The 23232-nt window shown below is 48.7% G+C and overlaps 1 protein-coding gene across 1 annotated transcript in view; it reads right to left on the bottom strand.

The window, feature by feature from the left end:
* Positions 1–23232, bottom strand: part of SLC4A2 (solute carrier family 4 member 2) — a 234807-nt gene that overhangs the window by 47126 nt on the left and 164449 nt on the right. The window contains exons 10-15 of the mRNA XM_029587230.1: positions 19686–19869; positions 16698–16812; positions 10672–10856; positions 8259–8481; positions 5287–5499; positions 2615–2763 (exon numbers count right to left, since the gene is read on the bottom strand). Coding sequence (XP_029443090.1) covers positions 2615–2763; positions 5287–5499; positions 8259–8481; positions 10672–10856; positions 16698–16812; positions 19686–19869 — 1069 coding nt within the window. The remainder of the gene's footprint in view (positions 1–2614; positions 2764–5286; positions 5500–8258; positions 8482–10671; positions 10857–16697; positions 16813–19685; positions 19870–23232) is intronic.

The raw sequence follows: 23232 nt of genomic DNA, 5'->3' as shown, positions 1-23232 counted from the left end.
GATGAGAATGACGACGAAGATGGTGAGACAGATTGCGTTTCACACACAGATATCTCCAGAAGCTGGAGACCTGAAGATTCACGTGCACTCAAGATGATGAGAATGACGACAAAGATGGTGAGACAGATTGCGTTTCACACACAGATATCTCCAGAAGCTGGGGACCTGAAGATTCATGTTCACTCTAGATGATACGAATGACGACGAGATGGTGAGACAGATTGAGTTTCACACACAGATATCTCCAGAAGCTGGGGACCTGAAGATTCACGTGCACTCAAGATGATGAGAATGACGACGAAGATGGTGAGACAGATTGAGTTTCACACACAGATATCTCCAGAAGCTGGGGACCTGAAGATTCATGTTCACTCTAGATGATACGAATGACGACGAGATGGTGAGACAGATTGAGTTTCACACACAGATATCTCCAGAAGCTGGGGACCTGAAGATTCACGTGCACTCAAGATGATGAGAATGACGACGAAGATGGTGAGACAGATTGAGTTTCACACACAGATATCTCCAGAAGCTGGGGACCTGAAGATTCGCATGCATTCAGGCCGCCACAGGCAAAACGGCAGCACAGAGGATCACCAGAGTCCTGCGGATTTGCACAGTCAGATAAAAACAGAAGGGCCAGAGAGCTGCAGATTCACTCGCACAGAGAACACCACAACACAGAATTTCTGCTATAATTTCAGACTCAAAAATAATTATAAAAAGAAAACATTGCACTTTCAAGCATTTTTTCCTAACAATCTCAGAGAAGTTGCAGGTATTTAAGTAGAATCAAGTGTTATAAAATAATTTGTTAGCATGACTGTTACACTAAATTGCCGACAGAACATTTAACCTATAATCTTCTATAAATAAAAATCGATATAAAGTAAACAATGCTTGTTCCTTTTAAGTGTTAACCTTCTGCTGCCATCTTGTGGTTGTGGAGGTGCACTGCATCTAATTTTATGTTGGGGCTACAATTCTTCAATGCAAGAAATTGTAGTTAGATAATAACCTTTTTATATTTCATAAAATCCTGCCTGTCATGCAACACAAGAAGTAGGTGCATAAGTCCCAACGCTACCAAGACTCCAGCACTGGCAAGCACTTCTCCCCTACGTGCATACAAAGATGCACACTGAGGGCCTGATTTTATAAAGCATTTACAAGCATAAAACTGGGGTTTTCTTGAGTAAATGCACTTTATCCGCGTTAAGTGGGGCTTTTGAAAATCACTACAATATAAGCCACCAAATTGTCCGTAAGATTTACTTGCATAAGTGCACTTTTCAGGGGTTACCGGCTTTTGAAAACTGCTATGATAGCACATTATATTTATGGGCATAACTCCTTTGAAAAGTAGCTCTAAATGTATTTAGATTTTATTAAGCATTTATGTCCTGCTTCTTCAAAGCTCGAGTGGGTTACAAAACGCACGTTCGTAAAAATAATTACAAACAAATCAGATCAGGACAAAAACAAACAGAAAGCTCGGGGGAAGTCAGACCATAAACACGACTGCCCCTAAAAATAATCAGCGTCTCAGAGACTGAGTTCCCCACGGAGAGGACCTGGTCACTGCTAAATGCAGCTTTAAAAGAAGAAGATTAAGTCAGGCAGCGTTCCAAAATGAAGGACCAGCCATCGGCCACTTAGAGGTTGTATTCAGCGAGGTTTGCCTGGGCAGCTGGAGTTAGACACACAAACTCTGACATTTCAATATCTACGTTGTATCTGGTCAATGACTTAGCAGGAAAAAATGCATCGAAATAGACTGCTGCTATTTTGGAGGGCGTTCAGGGGTGGAGTTAACCCGGCCAGATAAATCCAAAATTCAGAGTTAGCCAAATAAGTTATTCAGCTAAACCTGGACATACCTCAGAGTAAGGTTAAAGTTATCTGAGTGCGTGTGCCCAGATAACATTAGATTAACCGGCTGTATTCAAAACACAAGTGGTTAAGTGCTAGCAAAGAAATAAAAAAAGCCCGCAGGCCAGATTTCCCACGCCCCGCTAAATGCCTGAAAGTATTGCCGGGCATTGAACCCGATCACTCCCAGCCAAGCCCGAGAGTCACCACGAACACCCCCCCCCCACCCCCAGCACACACACTCAAAATATATCTGCCTTCTGGCTCCCTCTTCATCCGCACTCTTCCCTGTCCCTAACTGCCACCATCGAAATCCCCTACGGCCATCCTTGGTGCAATCGTACCGCTCCTGCTGGAAACACAAGCTACGAGAATTACTGTCAGAGCATTAATCCAACACCAACACCGGTACTATATGCTTCTCGTCTGTGATCACTTATCCAGTACTTATTCATTTAAAAAGTCTGGCATACTGCGTGTATGACTGAGGTGAGGCATTCTGCTAGACTGTATTTTCTGTCTAGGGATCTGTAGCGGTCCAGCTTGTTCTCTTATTCAATTTTCTCCTCCCAGTAGGAGGTGTATTGGTGTTCTAGGGCACAATGCAATATTTGCATTACCGTGTTTTAATATGCCTGGTTGTAGCTGTCTGAGTTCAGGGAGCATCTCTGTATCACTCAGTAACGAGAGGAGCCACACACACACACACTCCCTTAAAAGCATGGCAGGTTGAACTTACGCTGTAAAAAGCTTCTTCGAACACCAAGAGAGGTCCGGAAAATCCCACAACCAATAGCGGCTGTGCACCCAGGAGGCAGAAGAGAATGCCCTGCAGCGAGGTGGAGATTATGAGCTCAGACACTCCAATCAGACCACTCGTCTTCTCCCCTGCAAAAAGAAATGTAATGCTCAGAGATAGCTGGCATTCCTGCCCTCGAATCACTAACGCAGCATGCAATCCAGTCCCATCAATAAACACACCACAATTCTATTCACATCCAATCACATCAGTTTCCAAGTACATCATAGGCTGTCTCACTCATCTCCAGTCCTACCCACAACCAGGCCTGTCATCTGATATCCACTCACATCTCCAGGTCATCCTACCCAATCCTACCCACAACCAGACGGCTGAGGGGGGATATGATAGAGATCTTTAAGATTATGAGAGGTGTTGAACGAGTAGATGTGACTCGGTTATTTACACTTTCGAATAATAGAAGGACTAGGGGGCATTCCATGAAGTAGCACATTTAAGACTAATCGGAGAAAATTCTTTTTCACTCAACGCACAATAAAGCTCTGGAATTTGTTGCCAGAGGATGTGGTTAGTGCAATTAGTGTAGCTGTGTTTAAAAAAGGATTGGATAAGTTCTTGGAGGAGAAGTCCATTAACTGCTATTAATCAAGTTGACTTAGGGAATAGCCACTGCTATTAATTGCTAGAGATGTGAATCGTGTCATCGATCGTCTTAACGATCGATTTCGGCTGGGAGGGGGAGGGAATCGTATCGTCGCCGTTTGGGTTTTTAAAATATCATGAAAATCGTGAACCGGCACACTAAAACACCCTAAAACCCACCCCGACCCTTTAAAATAAATCCCCCACCCTCCCAACCCCCCCCCAAATGCCTTAAATTACATGGGTCCAGCGGAGGTCCGGAACGACCTCCTGCAGTTGAATCGTGTTGTCTTCAGCCGGCGCCATTTTCAAAATGGCGGCGCAAAATGGCACCGGCCGTAGACAACACGATTCGACTGCAGGAGGTCGTTCCGGACCCCCGCTGGACTTTTGGCAAGTCTTGTGGGGGTCAGGAGGCTCCCCCAAGCTGGCCAAAAGTCCAGCGGGGGTCCGGAACGACCTCCTGCAGTCGATCTCCTGCCGGCGCCATTTTCCGTACGGAAAAACGATTCGCGGCAGGAGATCGCTCCCGGACCCCCGCTGGACCCCCAGGGACTTTTGGCCAGCTTGGGGGGGCCTCCTGACCCCCACAAGACTTGCCAAAAGTCCAGCGGAGGTCCGGAACGACCTCCTGCAGTCGAATCGTGTTGTCTACGGCCGGCGCCATTTTGCGCCGCCATTTTGAAAATGGCGCCAGCTGAAGACAACACAATTCGACTGCAGGAGGTTGTTCCGGACCCCCGCTGGACCCCAGGTAATTTAAGGCATTTGGGGGGGGGTTTGGGAGGGTGGGGGATTTATTTTAAAGGGTCGGGGTGGGTTTTAGGGTGTTTTAGTGTGCCGGTTTTCCCGCCCTCCCCCTTCCCCCGATTTACGATTTTTTGACGAAAATCGGGGGAATTGTTATTGTATCGCGGCTCTAATGATTTTTGACGATTTAAAATATATCGGACGATATTTTAAATCGTCAAAAAATGATTCACATCCCTATTAATTGCATCAGTAGCATGGGATCTTCTTAGTGTTTGGGTACTTGCCAGGTTTGGCCTCTGTTGGAAACAGGATACTGGGCTTGATGGACCCTTGGTCTGACCCAGCATGGCAATTTCTTATGTTCTTATGTAATTTAGGAATCCTGCCAGGTACCTGTGACCTGGATTGGGCACTGTTGGAATCAGGATACTGGGCTTGATGGACCCTTGGTCTGACCCAGTATGGCAATTTCTTATGTTCTTATGTAATTTAGGAATCCTCCCGGGTACCTGTGACCTGGATTGGCCACTGTTGGAATCAGGATGCTGGGCTTGATGGACCCTTGGTCTGACCCAGCATGGCAATTTCTTATGTTCTTATGTAATTTAGGAATCCTGCCGGGTACCTGTGACCTGGATTGGCCACTGTTGGAATCAGGATGCTGGGCTTGATGGACCTTTGATCTGACCCAGCATGGCAATTTCTTATGTTCTTATGTAATTTAGGAATCCTGCCGGGTACCTGTGACCTGGATTGGCCACTGTTGGAATCAGGATGCTGGGCTTGATGGACCTTTGATCTGACCCAGCATGGCAATTTCTTATGTTCTTATGTAATTTAGGAATCCTGCCGGGTACCTGTGACCTGGATTGGCCACTGTTGGAATCAGGATGCTGGGCTTGATGGACCCTTGGTCTGACCCAGTATGGCAATTTCTTATGTTCTTATGTAATTTAGGAATCCTGCCGGGTACCTGTGACCTGGATTGGCCACTGTTGGAATCAGGATGCTGGGCTTGATGGACCCTTGGTCTGACCCAGTATGGCAATTTCTTACCTTCTTATGCTCAGAGAGGCTCAGTCAACGTTCTAGAAACTTTGACATAACTTTTCTGTTCTGGGCTCCATTGGAAGATGTTACCCCTGCGTGAGGACCACCATTCTTCTTGTCCTCGGAGAAACCCCGCGGCTTCATTTCATTCCTTCCCATGATTAACCCCATCAGTATCCCCAGCTCAGGGTATGGAAGAGTCTTACCTAAGAGACCACCGAAGGTGATGGCTGGAGACAAAGCAGCGAAGTAGATGAAGATGACGGCAGCCATGCACTGAGCATTGAGGGAATCCTTGAAGTCACTCAGGTACTTGGGGTATCTTCTCTGTACATCCCGGATGAGACCTCCAAAGGGTCTACCAGTTCTCCGCAGCGGGTCATCCTCATCCTCCACCACTTTCTTCATCAGCAACTCTGCTTAGAGTTAGAATAAATGGAAAAGCGTCACAAAATAGACAAGAGCTGCAATTAGAAGGCTTTCCTCAAGACCCATCTTTACATCCCGACGAACCCAAGCTCCCCTGCCCAGGCCATATCCCAGTTTCTTTGCCCAGTTGGTGGCTCTGCCAGTTCTCCTCACAAGGTTAATGTTCTATGCGTCTTTATTCTCCTTTCCCTCAAAGTTAGAACCCAATCCTCAGTGCTCCACCACAGGAAGAAGGGGCCCACTTCAAGCTGCTCCTGGAACGTCTCAGGTGAAATCCACAACCCCATTCTGGGGGCCCTAGATTTGAACTTGTGCCACTGTCTGCATAGCACATACTCCACTGTCCTATTGGTGCAAGGGACGTATTGCACTCTGGGGATCTCTGTACCAGCGAGAGCGTCACTGCTATCCTCCTATCAGCACATGGGAAGTATTGCACTCTGGTGATCTCTGTACCAGCGAGAGCATCACTGCTATCCTCCTATCAGTACATGGGAAGTATTGCACTCTGGGGATCTCTGTACCAGCGAGAGCGTCACTGCTATCCTCCTATCAGTACATGGGACGTATTGCACTCCGGGGATCTCTGTACCAGCGAGAGCGTCACTGCTATCCTCCTATTAGTACATGGGATGTATTGCACTCCGGGGATCTCTGTACCAGCGAGAGCGTCACTGCTATCCTCCTATCAGTACATGGGAAGTATTGCACTCTGGGGATCTCTGTACCAGCGAGAGCGTCACCGCTATCCTCCTATCAGTACATGGGAAGTATTGCACTCTGGGGATCTCTGTACCACCGAGAGTGTCACTGCTATCCTCCTATCAGTACATGGGAAGTATTGCACTCTGGGGATCTCTGTACCAGCGAGAGCGTCACCGCTATCCTCCTATCAGAACATGGGAAGTATTGTACTCTGGGGATCTCTGTACCACAGAGAGCACCACTGCTATCCTCCTATCAGTACATGGGAAGTATTGCACTCTGGGGATCCCTGTACCAGCGAGAGCATCACCGCTATCCTCCTATCAGTACAAGGGAAGTACTGCACTCTGGTGATCTCTGTACCAGCGAGAGCGTCACTGCTATCCTCCTATCAGTACATGGGAAGTATTGCACTCTGGTGATCTCTGTACCAGCGAGAGTGTCACTGCTATCCTCCTATCGGTGCAAGGGACGTATTCTACTTTGGTGACCTCTCCCCAACAACGATTTCACTGATACATCACAAGGGCACCTCCCCCTCCATTTTTTGACTAGGTGTGCCTGTCCCTATGAAGCCTGGCGTCCCTGTCTCTGATCTCTGCCCTATGATGCGGTGTGGTTATCTTAGCATCAGCTATGATCACCCTGAGGTGCACAGCATCTCTCCATTTCCCATGGTTTCTGCAGCCTCAATGCGTGATTCTGCAGTTATTTGCACTGAATCCTGACTGTCAAGTACTTAATCACTCCTGAAGATTTCTTGTAGTCCGTTTCTGCTAAAACAATTTTTCTGGAGCGGATAACACTCTTTACAATCAGAAAATCACAAATAATCTTAAAAGCATCACAGAAATCAAATTAAAACTGAGCTAATACAAAGCAAAAACTTTTCATTATAAAGTGCCTCCAACAACATGGCCTTTACCTGTTTTCTAAAGCTCTCCAAATGTCTCCTGTACCTCTCACTTTTTCTGGTGGCCCGTCCGGTGCTGAAAGTGCCACACGAGAGGAAGCTCTAGACCTCGTGTGCTCACATCTGCGTGCATTAACTGAAGGAGGGCATTCCTTCTGAGCACCGAGGCCTCTCTGGGGACTCTCTCTACTGCAGGTCTCAGCGTCATCTGCAAACCTTTCCTTCTAATCCCTCCGCAACATCACTCACAAAGAACAGGTCCGATCCCTCAGGAGCTCCACTGATCCCCTTCACTTTACCAGAAGCCTCGGTGTTCAACCACTCCAAGCAGCGTCTAATCCAATGCACCACCGCCAGCCTCAACTCCAGGCTGCTCAGTTTACTCAAAAGCTGTGCCGAAAATAAACTACACCCTTCCTCCAATTCTCTGCTCTCCCAGTGGGCAATTTTCAAAGGCTTTTCTGCGCACAAAATAGCATTTCACATGCGGAAATGGGGTCTTTGACATTACGGTCACGTGTGCAGGGCCACTAAGCTCTTCGGCTTGGAGAAGAGACGGCCGAGGGGAGATCTGATGGAAGAATATAAAATGAAGAGTGGAACAGAACGAGTAAACGTTAATTAGTTGTTTGCAAGAGTACATAGAGCAGGGGACGTACGATAAAGTTGCTAGGTGAGAAAATAGCTCAATAACTCAATGCATAATGAAGCTGTGGAATGCTACTCGGCCCTGTGGCTTAGTTCTCTTGCCGGCCTTCCATCCCTCTCCCCACCACACCAATGCCTTCTCTGGTGGATCATGAACAGAACCATCGTTTTCTCATCACCCTCTTCCCAGTCTTGAAATCCCACCTCTGATCTTTCACTCCCATACATGAATAAAGTCCCCTTAGCCGTCTTTACTTCAGCTCTCCCCTTGGCTGCCCCAAGGACCTTCCTCTCCTCCTACCAGATAGTCTTCCCTGCGCTCTTCTTTCCGAGATCTCTTCTACTCCTGAATACACGTTTGGCTCTTAATTTTTCAGCCACCCGTAGTAGCACCTCCAGCCCCCCAGCAGTGCAGAGATTGGTACATTTTTTTTGCCGTCTCTGGTGGGAGAAGTTTGTCACTTTTGCCCAGAAGGGCCTTACCTTTCTCCTCTGGGGACTTTGGTTCCTCACCCCCTAGCAGCTGTCTCTTATCCTGCTCCTCCCTCTTCTTCAGCATCTCCCTTTGGAAGTGAGCGACAGAGCGAAGCAGCTCCTCTCCTTGGACCTCGGAGGGTGGCAGGACCACACTGCAATCCAGGAACTCGTTGATGGCGCCCAGCAAATCGTGGCGATCATCTGCCAGGTAAGCAGCTTCATGGAATTGCTGGAAAGGATAAACACACAGTCACAACTAACTGAACGAAGGAGAAATCTGACAAAGACAGAGCTGCCAGGCCGGTACTGGTAACATCTTTATCTTCTTCTCACTATTACTACAGTGGAGGTCGTGCAGATCCCAAGTGGTAAAAACTGGGACTTAACACTATAGCGAATGTGCGACAAACTGCAGAGCCTGAGCCTAGGACCAAACACTTCCACGGAAGTTGTGCACATCCCAGTGGCAAAGCCTAGAGACTAGCACTTTAGGAGAAATTGTGTAGATCCCTGAGCCCAGGACCTAACACTACAGTGGACGCCATAAGAAGATAAAACATGCCATACTGAGTCAGACTGAGGGTCCATCAATACCAATATCCTGTGTCCAACAGTGGCCAATCCAAGTCACAAGTACCCGGCAAGATCCCAAAAGTAAACAGTTCCCATGCTGCTATCGCATACTGATAAGTAGAGTCCTATTTCTTAAATCTACTTGGTTAATAAAAGTTTTTTTGACTTCTCCTCCAGGAACTTGTTCATATTAAATTCCATCTGTCGCTTGCATGCACAATCTCCCAGTCTCACAAGGTCCTCCTGCAATTTATTTATTTATCGAGTTTTATATACCACCGTCCGGTTTCGTCTTCACAACGGTTTACAAAGTATGCTTGTGATTTAACTACTCTGAATAATTTTGTGTCATCTGCAAATTTGATTACCTCACTCGTCGTATTCCTTTCCAGATCATTTATAAATATATTGAAAAGCACCGGTCCAAGTACAGATCCCTGAGGCACTCCACTGTTTACCCTTTTCCACTGAGAACATAAGAACATAAGAAATTGCCATACTGGGTCAGACCAAGGGTCCATCAAGCCCAGCATCCTGATTCCAACAGTGGCCAATCCAGGCCATAAGAACCTGACAAGTACCCAAAAACTAAGTCTATTCCATGTAACCATTGCTAATGGCAGTGGCTATTCTCTAAGTGAACTTAATAACAGGTAATGGACTTCTCCTCCAAGAACTTATCCAGTCCTTTTTTAAACCCAGCTATACTAACTGCTCTAACCACATCCTCTGGCAACAAATTCCAGAGTTTAATTGTGCATTGAGTACAAAAGAACTTTCTCCGATTAGTTTTAAATGGACCACATGCTCACTTCATGGAGTGCCCCCTAGTCTTTCTACTATCCGAAAGAGTAAATAACCGATTCAAATCTACCCGTTCTAGACCTCTCATGATTTTAAACACCTCTATCATATCCAACCTCAGTCGTCTCTTCTCCAAGCTGAAAAGTCCTAACCTCTTTAGTCTTTCCTCATAGGGGAGCTGTTCCATTCCCCTTATCATTTTGGTAGCCCTTCTCTGTACCTTCTCCATTTAATCCTACTCTCTGGTTCCTGTATTTTAACCAGTTTGTAATTCATGAAAGGACATCGCCTCCTATCCCATGACTTTTTAGTGCATTTGTTTCATACATTTCCTATACAAACATGTAATATGAAACGTATGAAACGAATGCACATCTAATTGGCATATAATGGGAAACGTATGAAACGAATTAAACGAATGAAACGAATGCACATCCCTAGAAAATGCTGGATACCTGCTGTGTTGCGTCGCCCTTGAGGAGCGGCAATGGAGTCACAAGAGGAAACCAGCATTGCCTGCCTCCATCTGCTGGCATGGGGAAACAACCCACCTGGACTGGAAATACTCAATGGTGGGATGAAAAGTAAAACTCTAGAGTACCAGACCCAGTGGACCATGCCCCTGACAGAAAATATAGGGGACTTAAATCTGGTCAGAAAAACCTACCCAGACGACAAGAGATGGAAGAAGAATGCACGGGGGCCGTGTGAGAAGAAAGCTTTAACTGCAGCAGATGTGGGAGAGAGAGGACCTGCAGGAGACTGAGAGATACTGCATGGGGCGTGGGAGAGCGGTCAGTACCACACATGCCCAGTGTGTCTGTGATGGGTTCCATCTGGTGACGCCAGCCTCTTGTAAGGGCTGCCATTGTCATCGTTGTCGGTCAGCATGGAGGACGGAAGCTGCCTCCATCACCTCACAGACATTGCCCTTCGTTTCTCCGACCTCTCTGCGCATTTTCCTCCCTGAACCTCCCGAGCCCTTCTTGTGCTCACTTCTTGAATACAAGTTAGGGGGGAGGGAGAGTGGAGGTGTTCTTACCTTATCTGACATAAGGGTGGAGATGGAGCGCCCAATCTCATGGTAGTCCATGTTGGCACTGCTAGGACCCAGAAGCACAAAGAGGAACCGCACTGGTATTGGCACCTCCAGGACACAGTCCAACTGCACCGCTTCCTGCAGCCTTACAAACGCCATAGTTGGCTGGTCCAGGAACTCCACACAGCCTGCGGGGAGGGGGGGATAAAAAAACCCCTCAGTATTACTCATTTTTACATCACATTTATTTCTATTGTGCCTCACATAAGGTTGCTGTGCTCAGAATTATATAATGCATGTCCCTAAGCTCAATGCCCAGCCCAAGACGAGGCCTCAGTATTACACTATCCCTGTCCCAGACCTCACACATCAACCCCAATGCCAGGTCTCAGTATTACATCATGTCTATCCCTAACCTCACTGCCCAACTCAACACCAGGCCTCTGTATTACACCATCCCTATCCTAGACCTTACACTGCATCTCACTATTACACCATCCTCATCTCAGACCTCACTCTCCAGCCCAACACCAAGTTTCAGAATTACATTATCCCTGTCCTGTATCTCAAACTCCTTCCCAACACTATTACACCATCCTCATCTCAGACCTCACACTCCAGCCCAACACCAAGTTTCAGAATTACATTATCCCTGTCCTGTATCTCAAACTCCTTCCCAACACTATTACACCATCCTCATCTCAGACCTCACTCTCCAGCCCAACACCAAGTTTCAGAATTACATTATCCCTGTCCTGTATCTCAAACTCCTTCCCAACACTATTACACCATCCTCATCTCAGACCTCACACTCCAGCCCAACACCAGGTCTCAATATTACTCTGCCCATGCCCCAATACCTCAGATGCCAACACAATGCTAGAAGCTCTGTATTACACTCTCTCTGTCTCTTCCATCATATCCCCTCTCAGCGTTGAGTTTCAATATTACTCCTCCCATTGAGTAGGTCTCAATAGTCTATTACTTTGGCCTTTTCCTCAGAGCCCCTTGCAATGCAGTGCATCAGTGCTACCCCAGTCCTGTTTTATACCTCCCACCCCCATCTCAATGCTGTAGCTCAGTTTAACACCATCTGGTTCCTGCATCTCAGGAGTCTCTCTTACCTATGGGTACCACAGGGTTTCAGCAGCTTTATAAGGTATGTTAGTGACGGGAATGGTAAGGATTACATAAATTGGATGGAAGGGCTGACTAGATGGGTTAATGGTCTTTTTCTGCCATCATGTCTCTATGCTAACATGTACCATGTTGAGCTAAACCCAGGGTCCATCAAGCCCAGCATCCTGTCTCTGATGACGACGGCCAGTCTGGGTTACTTGGAAATATACTCGGCAGATCCCAAAGAGTAGATCCATTCTTTGTTGTTCACGCCCATGGATAAACGGTGGAGTCCTGACGTCCACCAGGCTAATAATTGTCTATGGACTTTTCCTCCAGGAACCTGTCCAAACCCATTTTAAACCCACTATACTAGATGCCTTCATCACATCCTTGGGCAACAGATTCTGCAGCTTGATTGTGTGCTGAATGAAAAGTTACTTCCTATGATTTATTTTAAATCTGCTGGTCGTTAATTTCTATTCTACTAGATATTTTTGAAGGTGTTTGTTTGATTTACTGTACATTCTGCTTTTCGGCACTTCAAAGTGGATTATATCCAGGTATTGTAGATATAAACAAACACGTGGATAAAGGTGAGCTGGCTGATATGGTATATTTGGATTTGGCTAAGTTCCCCATAAAAGACTTCTTAAGAGATTGCAAAGTCATGAGATAAGAGGACGTGTCCTATTGTCGATTGCCAGTTAAGAGACAGCCAACAGGGTAGGATTAAATGGTCAGTTTTCCAAATGGAGAAAGGTCACAAGTGGAGTGCCACAGGAGTCTGTACGGGGACCTCATATTCATAAATGATTTGGAAAAGGGAGCAATGAGTGCAGTGATAGCATCTGCAGATGCCAAAAACCGAAGTCAATCTGATTTCCTTGGGTAGTGGTCTTCCTGAGCCTTCATACTGAAACACTACTTAGTTGGATAAGCCAGACTTATCTGGCTTAAGTGGCAGTGGCTGAATATCCGGCTATGATCAGCGGCCATCATTTAAGTTGGCTAAATCATTAATCTGGCTTAGTAGATAGCCAGGCAAGTTATGGCCAAGGCAGTGGGCAGATCGGGCTGAGACTCCAATCGATCTAACTTAGCCAGATTAATAGTTACATTCGTACGTATCTGGTTAAGTTAATCAGATAAATTAGAGCTGCCATTGAGCACGTGTAACTTATTTATTTATTTAAACGATTTTATATACCGCACATTAAGGCATTTACATGCCCGTCTAGACGGTTTACAAGCACACAAACATAGTTTAAAAGACAGAAAATAATACAGTATGAAATAAGTTCATCCAAGGAGGTTGGCGTTGGGGCGATGCGACCGAATGGTATTGCTGGGTTTATTGTATTCTGTAAGCATCATTAAACAAGTAAGTTTTTAACATTTTTTTGAATTCTTTACGATTAGATAGTAGACGGATATTTTCAGGAAGAGAGTTTCATAATGTCGGACCTGCCACAGAGAAGGTTCTTTTCCGTATTAAGGCTAGACTGACGATTCTGACTGATGGGATTTCTAGCAAACATTTGTCCATGGATCGGAGTGGTCTGGATGGTTTATATACACGCAACATAGAGCAAAGCCATACTGAATTAGGATTGTAGAGTAAGTTATGAATAGTAGACAGGATTTTGTATCTAATGCAGTGGGTTATGGCAAGCCAGTGCAAGTCTTGCAATATGGGTGTTGTGTGTTCTTTGCGTGGTAGGTTATAAATCATTCTTGCAGGCGCATTTTGGACAAGCTGTAAGTGATATAATGTAGATAAAGGTAGACCTAAATATAGTGCATTGTAGTAATCTAGGTTCGTTAGGATTAATGCTTGGGTAACTGTACTGAAATCAGATGGCAGTAATAACGGTTTGAGGTTTTTGAGCATGTGTAATTTAAAGATTTTTTAACAGTTTCTGAAATATGTTTGGACAGTGAGTTCTGAATCAATAACTTATCCAGATATAACTTATTCGGCTAAATAGTAATAAATATGGGGAAGCTGCTGAATATCCCAAGAAAGTTATCAGGATAAGTTTTATCCATAAATGGCTACCTTTGAATACCGAGGCCCTTCATTTCAGGTTTTCATCAGTTTTATGTTATTTTATGTTTTATATTTGTGTATTGCTTTTTTATGATTATGTATGATGAACATTGTAATATCAAAAGAAAACAAAAAATCCCTCTCTATGTATTGTAATGCTTGAATTTTAATATCAAGATTCGAAATTGCCAATTAAGCGTTATCAAGCAGACCACAACTATGGCTGACATTAAAACTGAGGCATTATAACGCAGAGAGGAGATGCTCGTTTTGATATTAGTTTCAATCCTGTTTGGAATTCTTTTTTGGCAATGTTGAATATGGAAAACCACTTTTTTTTTCACCGATTATGTGGTATTTAAATTTGTTAAATAAATGTTGATAAAACAGCGGTGGATCGTGAGGAACTGCAGAGGAAGCCTGCGAGGCTGGGCATTCGAATGGCAGACGAAGTTTAGTGTGGAAAAGTGCAGAGTGATGCAGATAGGGAGAAATATTCCCCCCGATGGGGTCCACGATGCTGGGCTCTGCATCCAGGAAACGCGCCTCGGAGACATTGAGGACAATGCACTGAAATCCTTGGCTCGGTGTGGGGCGGTGGTCAGAAAAGCAAACAGAGTGTTAGGAGTGATTTGGAGAAGAATACAGAGCGAAACAGAGAACATAACGATGCCTCAAGAAAAGGCGCAGAGGAGGGCGACAAAAATGATAAAGGGGAAGGAGCATCTCTCTTACGACGAGAGGCTGCGCAGGGGAGGGATATTCAGCTTGGGACAGAGACGGCTGCGAGGGGACGGGATAGAAGGTTATGAAATCATGAGAGGGGTGGAACGGGTTTATTAAGGATGGTTATCTACCCTTTCTATTAACACTAAAACAAGGAGACACACCATGTAACTAAGAACCAGCAGATGTGGAACAAATCATAGAAAGCAGTTTGTCTCCCGGTGCACTGTCAAGCTGGGGAATCTCCTGCCACAGGACGTGGTGAAGGCGACGAGCACAGCGGGGTTTAAAAGAGGTTTGGACAAGTTCCTGGAGGAAAAGCCCCTGACACATTGTTAGCCAGGTAAAGAAATCCATTGCTATCCCTGGGAGTGAGTGACAGGAATTAAATCTGCTTTATGGGATCTACTGGCAAGTGCTGATCTGAACTATTATCCACTGCTGGGCTCCATGGACCTTGGTCTGACCCAGCAAGACATTGCTTATGTTCTGAGGGTTCATAACGGTTCTCTATTTACTTCCTCCACACAACTCATGATTTTATAAAACTCAATTTCCCTTCCCTACAGGTATCGCGGGGTTTCAGCAGTGCCAGGAGGGGGTTTCCCTTCTCTATGGGTATCGCGGGGTTTTCCTTCCCTACGGGTATCGCGGGGTTTCAGCAGTGCCAGGAGGGGGTTTCCCTTCCCTACGGGTATCGCGGGGTTTCGGCAGTGCCAGGAGGGGGTTTCCCTTCCCTACAGGTATCGCGGGGTTTCGGCAGTGCCAGGAGGGGGTTTCCATTCCCTACGGGTATCGCGGGGTTTCGGCAGTGCCAGGAGGGGGTTTCCCTTCCCTACGGGTATCGCGGGGTTTCGGAAGTGCCAGGAGGGGGTTTCCCTTCCCTACGGGTATCGCGGGGTTTCGGAAGTGCCAGGAGGGGGTTTCCCTTCCCTACGGGTATCGCAGGGTTTCGGCAGTGCCAGAAGGGGGTTTCCCTTCCCTACGGGTATCGCAGGGTTTCGGCAGTGCCAGGAGGGGGTTTCTCTTCCCTACGGGTATCGCGGGGTTTCAGAAGTGCCAGGAGGGGGTTTCCCTTCCCTACGGGTATCGCGGGGTTTCGGCAGTGCCAGGAGGGGGTTTCCCTTCCCTACTGGTATCGCGGGGTTTCATCAGTGCCAGGAGGGGGTTTCCCTTCCCTACGGGTATCGCGTGGTTTCTCTTACCTACGGGTATCGCGGGGTTTCAGCAGTGCAAGGAAGGGGTTTCTCTTCCTACGGGTATCGCAGGGTTTCAGCAGTGCCAGGAGGGGGTTTCCCTTCCCTACGGGTATCGCAGGGTTTCGGCAGTGCCAGGAGGGGGTTTCTCTTCCCTACGGGTATCGCGGGGTTTCAGAAGTGCCAGGAGGGGGTTTCCCTTCCCTACGGGTATCGCGGGGTTTCAGAAGTGCCAGGAGGGGGTTTCCCTTCCCTACGGGTATCGCGGGGTTTCGGCAGTGCCAGGAGGGGGTTTCCCTTCCCTACTGGTATCGCGGGGTTTCATCAGTGCCAGGAGGGGGTTTCCCTTCCCTACGGGTATCGCGGGGTTTCAGAAGTGCCAGGAGGGGGTTTCCCTTCCCTACGGGTATCGCGGGGTTTCGGCAGTGCCAGGAGGGGGTTTCCCTTCCCTACGGGTATCGCGGGGTTTCAGAAGTGCCAGGAGGGGGTTTCCCTTCCCTACGGGTATCGCGGGGTTTCGGCAGTGCCAGGAGGGGGTTTCCCTTCCCTACTGGTATCGCGGGGTTTCAGCAGTGCCAGGAGGGGGTTTCCCTTCCCTACGGGTATCGCGGGGTTTCAGAAGTGCCAGGATGGGGTTTCCCTTCCCTACGGGTATCGCGGGGGTTTCAGGAGTGCCAGGAGGGGGTTTCCCTTCCCTACGGGTATCGCGGGGTTTCAGAAGTGCCAGGAGGGGGTTTCAGCAGTGCCAGGAGGGGGTTTCAGCAGTGCCAGGAGGGGGTTTCCCTTCCCTACGGGTATCGCGGGGTTTCAGAAGTGTCAGGAGGGGGTTTCCCTTCCCTACGGGTATCACGGGGTTTCAGAAGTGCCAGGAGGGGGTTTCCCTTCCCTACGGGTATCGCGGGGTTTCAGAAGTGCCAGGAGGGGGTTTCTCTTACCTACGAGCACCACTGTGGCTTCTGCATCGTCAGGGATCTTCTCCAGTAGTTTCAGTTCGTGCTTCGACTTTGACCTCTGGATTCCAGGCGGTGGCAGTGGAGATAGCGAATCTCTCTGGAGGGGAATGGGAACTTGTGGTTAGAGAGCAGACACAAAGTGATGGGAAATGGTCACAGGGAGGCTCCGGGCTCCCAGCCAGGACCAGTTCGGAGATGAGAGCGTCTTGCCAGCACTGGGGGAGCGAGAGAGTTAACATTTACGCTTCTTTACAATGTCCTCTCATGGCTTCACCTTTATTTGTAAACAAAGAACACCAGACAGCTAAACCCCCAGGCTGAGCTGAGGAGGGTCCCAGTTTTGCTTCTTGTGCACATGGTTGGATGGCTGAGCACTTCATGTGGTAAGTAGACGCTTTTGTCTGGAACTGGAGGACGTAAGGGCTCGCTCTGCCGTACCCAAGGGAAAGGGGACCCCAGAGGTTTGCACCTTCGCTTCCTGGAGCTATTTTTCTCCCCTGACCCCAGCCCACCCTGGAAACATCTCCATGAGAACGCAGGTAAAGGCACAGGTAAGAAGCCATTACACGGGGAGCGTTCACACGTTAAACAAGCACATACACGGGACCCCCTGCAAGCAGTCGAGAGTTAGGACCCTCCACCACCACCTGCCGCTGCCACTCAGGGCTTCCTGCCTATGACTGCCTGGCACATCCAGCCCAAGTCTCCCACACCTCAGCACTTCCTGTGCCAAGACCCGGGTGCTTTCTGCATGCAGAGCCAATCACAGGCCCCACAGAGCCTTCTGCCTGTGACCTCACCCCCACACCTCAGCACTTCCTGTCCCAAGACCCGGGTGCTTCCTGCATGCAGAGCCAATCACAGGCCCCACAGAGCCTTCTGCCTGTGACCTCACCCCCACACCTCAGCACTTCCTGTCCCAAGACCCGGGTGCTTCCTGCATGCAGAGCCAATCACAGGACCCACAGAGCCTTCTGCCTGTGACCTCACCCCCACACCTCAGCACTTCCTGTCCCAAGACCCGGGTGCTTCCTGCATGCAGAGCCAATCACAGGCCCCACAGAGCCTTCTGCCTGTGACCTCACCCCCACACCTCAGCACTTCCTGTCCCAAGACCCAGGTGCTTCCTGCATGCAGAGCCAATCACAGGACCCACAGAGCCTTCAGCCTGTGACCTCACCCCCACACCTCAGCACTTCCTGTCCCAAGACCCGGGTGCTTCCTGCATGCAGAGCCAATCACAGGACCCACAGAGCCTTCTGCCTGTGACCTCACCCCCACACCTCAGCACTTCCTGTCCCAAGACCCGGGTGCTTCCTGCATGCAGAGCCAATCACAGGCCCCACAGAGCCTTCTGCCTGTGACCTCACCCCCACACCTCAGCACTTCCTGTCCCAAGACCCAGGTGCTTCCTGCATGCAGAGCCAATCACAGGACCCACAGAGCCTTCAGCCTGTGACCTCACCCCCACACCTCAGCACTTCCTGTCCCAAGACCCGGGTGCTTCCTGCATGCAGAGCCAATCACAGGACCCACAGAGCCTTCTGCCTGTGACCTCACTCCCACACCTCAGCACTTCCTGTCCCAAGACCCGGGTGCTTCCTGCATAACCAGCCAATAACAGGACCCACAGAGCCTTCTGCCTGTGACCTCACTCCCACACCTCAGCACTTCCTGTCCCAAGACCCGGGTGCTTCCTGCATGCAGAGCCAATCACAGGACCCACAGAGCCTTCAGCCTGTGACCTCACCCCCACACCTCAGCACTTCCTGTCCCAAGACCCAGGTGCTTCCTGCATGCAGAGCCAATCATAGGACCCACAGAGCCTTCAGCCTGTGACCTCATCCCCACACCTCAGCACTTCCTGTCCCAAGACCCGGGTGCTTCCTGCATGCAGAGCCAATCACAGGACCCACAGAGCCTTCTGCCTGTGACCTCACCCCCACACCTCAGCACTTCCTGTCCCAAGACCCGGGTGCTTCCTGCATGCAGAGCCAATCACAGGCCCCACAGAGCCTTCTGCCTGTGACCTCACCCCCACACCTCAGCACTTCCTGTCCCAAGACCCAGGTGCTTCCTGCATGCAGAGCCAATCACAGGACCCACAGAGCCTTCAGCCTGTGACCTCATCCCCACACCTCAGCACTTCCTGTCCCAAGACCCGGGTGCTTCCTGCATGCAGAGCCAATCACAGGCCCCACAGAGCCTTCTGCCTGTGACCTCACCCCCACACCTCAACACTTCCTGTCCCAAGACCCGGGTGCTTCCTGCATGCAGAGCCAATCACAGGCCCCACAGAGCCTTCTGCCTGTGACCTCACCCCCACACCTCAGCACTTCCTGTCCCAAGACCCGGGTGCTTCCTGCATGCAGAGCCAATCACAGGACCCACAGAGCCTTCAGCCTGTGACCTCACCCCCACACCTCAGCACTTCCTGTCCCAAGACCCGGGTGCTTCCTGCATAACCAGCCAATAACAGGACCCACAGAGCCTTCTGCCTGTGACCTCACTCCCACACCTCAGCACTTCCTGTCCCAAGACCCGGGTGCTTCCTGCATACACAGCCAATCACAGGACCCACAGAGCCTTCTGCCTGTGACCTCACTCCCACACCTCAGCACTTCCTGTCCCAAGACCCGGGTGCTTCCTGCATGCAGAGCCAATCACAGGACCCACAGAGCCTTCTGCCTGTGACCTCACCCGCACACCTCAGCACTTCCTGTCCCAAAACCCAGGTGCTTCCTGCATGCAGAGCCAATCACAGGACCCACAGAGCCTTCTGCCTGTGACCTCACTCCCCCCCCATACCTCAGCACTTCCTGTCCCAAGACCCGGGTGCTTCCTGCATGCAGAGCCAATCACAGGAGTTTCAGCTAAAACGTAGCCATTCAGCAGGGCACAAACCTCAGAATATCTGCCTCGAAGGCCAGGCCCCGTTGCCCTCCCCTTCCCGCTGTTACTGCCTCTCACCTCTCTCTCCACATCGATTCTGGTTTCCTGCTCGGATGCGTTGCTGCTCATGAGGGGCTCCGTCAGGTTGGGTTCGCTGCTCTGGGACATGTGGTTGGAGCTGTGGTGGTGAATCAGAAGGGAGCCCAGGCTGCTGGCAGAGATGTTCCGGGAGAAGGAGGACTCTTTCTCGTCACACGGATGACTGCAAAACACAAAGAGCATCACACATGGAGGAGCAGCTCCACCAGAAGTCAACGAGAGGACGACTCGTAGTCGTGTGCACGGGGAGGCAAGATGAGTCGCACACACTATGGGAGTCTGACATGCAGAGCCGGCAACATTGCACTCAGAATATATTCTCAGGATAGGTTCATCTGTACTTATGTAGCAGCACCTGGAGCGAGTACCTTCGCCAAGCTATGTGGAGCCCTGGGCAGTCTGGGTGGTGGGACCAGGCTCACAGGGGGCTTTTCTCTTACAATGATGTGGCGGGCATGCCTAGCTGCCCCTCCAACGATGCGCCTGCACTCTAGCGGATGAGTAAGAGCCCCGGAGAGTTCATTCTGATAGTGCAGCAGCCTGCAGCACTGGTGCCCCAATCCCAATGATGGGACGTTGGGATCCCAGTCACACGCCTCGCCTGTCCCTTCAAACAATCACACCCTAAGCATTTAATCTCAGGGTGAAGCAGGTGTGCCTGTTGTGTTCGAGAAGCAATATCCTCATCATTTTAGATATCGCTGATCTCAGGTGTGCTCACCTGTGTGTATGAGAAGAAGCTTCTCATCTTAGATATCGCTGATCTCAGGTGTGCTCACCTGTGTGTATGAGAAGAACCTTCTCATATTAGATATCGCTGATCTCAGGTGTGCTCACCTGTGTGTATGAGAAGAAGCTTCTCATATTAGATATCGCTGATCTCAGGTGTGCTCACCTGTGTATGAGGAGAAGCTTCTTATATTAGATTTGGCTGATCTCAGATTTGCTTACCTGTGTATGAGGTGAGGTACTCTTATCACATTAGATTTGTTTGATTTCAGGTGTGCTTAAGAACTTAAATTGCCATGCTGAGTCGGACCAAGGGTCCATCAAGCCCTGCATTCTGATTCCAACAGTGGCCAATCCAGGTCACAGGTACCCGGCAGGATTCCTAAATTACATAAGAACATAAGAAATTGCCATGCTGAGTCGGACCAAGGGTCCATCAAGCCCTGCATTCTGATTCCAACAGTGGCCAATCCAGGTCACAGGTACCCGGCAGGATTCCTAAATTACATAAGAACATAAGAAAGGAAAATTGGTTCTTACCTGCTAATTTTCGTTCCTGTAGTCCCATGGATCAGTCCGGACCCTGGATTATGTCACCAATCCAGCAAAGGGAGGCAGAGCAAACATTCTAATGACTCTGATGTATACCCTGGAGCACCACCCGCAGTCAATCAGTATTGACCAGTATCAAAGCAGAAATGTAACTACTAACATATTAACTAGCTATCTAAACAGGAGAACGAATTTCCAACTCACAAATCCTAAATGGAAGCAGAATCACCCCCCCCAAAAAAAAAAATCTTGGGAATAAACAAGAAAATATTAAGAAAAATAGACCGCATGAAAGGCAGTTTAATCACCCAAACAGTGAACGAGCGGACTCTCCGAAAAGATAAATATAATACATAGACATAAAGGGTGGGCGTCTGGACTGATCCATGGTACTACAGGAACGAAAATTAGCAGGTAAGAACCAATTTTCCTTTCCCTGTACGTACCTGGATCAGTCCAGACCCTGGGATGTACCAGAGCTGATTCAATTAGGGTGGAACCCAGAGAGTCCCGCTCGGAGAACACTCTCTCCGAAGGCTGCCGAACTTGGAGCGTGAACATCCAAGCGGTAATGACGAGCAAAAGTATGCAACGACTTCCAAGTTGCTGCTTTACAAATCTCCTGAGGAGAAACTAACTGACATTCTGCCCAAAAGGTAGCCTGTAACCTAGTAGAATGAGCTCTCAACCCTTCAGGAAGGTCACGACGAGCTAGAAGATAAGCTGAAGGAATTGTCTCTTTTAACCAACGAGCAATCATAGCCTTCAAAACCTTATGACCTTTGTGAGGGCCACTCCACAAACAAACAAATGATCAGACAATCGAAAATTGTTTGTAAGTTCAAGATAACGCAATAGAGCTCGTCTTACATCCAATTTTTTAAGATCCCTAGAGAAAGGATCCAAACGATCTAAACACGGAAAAGCCGGAAGCTCTATGGACTGATTTAAATGGAAAGAAGATACTACCTTAGGTAAAAAAGATGGTACAGTCCGTAATGAAGTTCCTGTATCAGAAATTCTAAGAAAAGGCTCTCTGCAAGACAAGGCCTGCAACTCTGAAATTCTACAAGATGAAGAAATGGCCACAAGAAACACCACCTTCAATGTGAGATCCTTCAAAGTCGCATGATTAAGGGGTTCAAAGGGAGCCGAACACAGAGCCCTAAGAACCAAATTCAAACTCCAAGCAGGACAAGGATTCCGAAATGGAGGACGTAGATGTTGCGCACCTTTGAGAAAACGCGCTACATCCGTATGTGCAGCCAAGGATAATCCCTGAACCTTACCACGAAAATATCCAAGCGCTGCCACTTATACCCGTAAGGAACTACAGGACAAGCCCTTGGCTAATCCGTCTTGTAAAAAAGATAAAATATTGGCTACAGAAGAGTGAACTGGATCTACTTGATGCTCATTACACCAAGATTCAAAAACCTTCCACACCCTTGCATAAGACAAAGATGTAGAAGGTTTTCTAGAACACAATAAATTAGTCACTACAGCATCTGAATAACCTTTATTCTTTAACTGATGCCTCTCAAAAGCCATGCCGCTAGAGAGAAGCGTTCGACCTCTTCCAAACAAACCGGACCCTGAGACAGAAGGCACGGAAGATCTCGAAATCGAAGGGGACCGTCCAGTGCTAGTCTGACCAGGTCCACGAACCACGGATGATGTGGCCACTCCGGAACCACGAAGACAACGACGACTTGTTGAACTTCTATCCGATGCAGAACCTTGCAGATCAGAGGCCAGGGAGGGAACACGTAGAGAAGAACATCCCTTGGCCAAGGAAGTATCAGAGCATCTACTCCTTCTGCTCCTCTTTCCCTCCTGCGGCTGAAGAACCGAGGGGCTTTGGCATTCTGAAATGTGGCCATGAGATCCATTGCCGGAGTGGACCATCTGTTGCATATCATTTGATAGGCTTCCTTGCACAGTTCCCACTCGCCTGGGTTGAGATGATGCTGACTGAGAAAGTCGGCTTGAATATTGTCCACCCCGACAATGTGTGAGGCTACAATGCTGAGCAGATGTTGCTCCGCCCAGGCAATCAGCTGTTGCGCTTCCTCCCTGTCGGTTGATTGTTCCGACAATGCTACCGTGGTCGCATTGTCGGAAAGAACCCGTACAGACTTCCCGCAAAGGAGAGGTTGAAGAGCGATTAAGACTAAACAAACCGCTCTGGTCTCTAAAAGATTTATTGACCACTGCGCTTCCTCTTCAGACCACTGACCCTGAA

This window comes from Rhinatrema bivittatum, chromosome 2 (assembly GCF_901001135.1).
Source record: "Rhinatrema bivittatum chromosome 2, aRhiBiv1.1, whole genome shotgun sequence".
In the NCBI taxonomy this organism is placed as follows: domain Eukaryota; kingdom Metazoa; phylum Chordata; class Amphibia; order Gymnophiona; family Rhinatrematidae; genus Rhinatrema; species Rhinatrema bivittatum.
The sequence above is the reverse complement of the archived record's forward strand: the minus strand, read 5'-3'. Positions and strand labels throughout refer to the sequence as shown.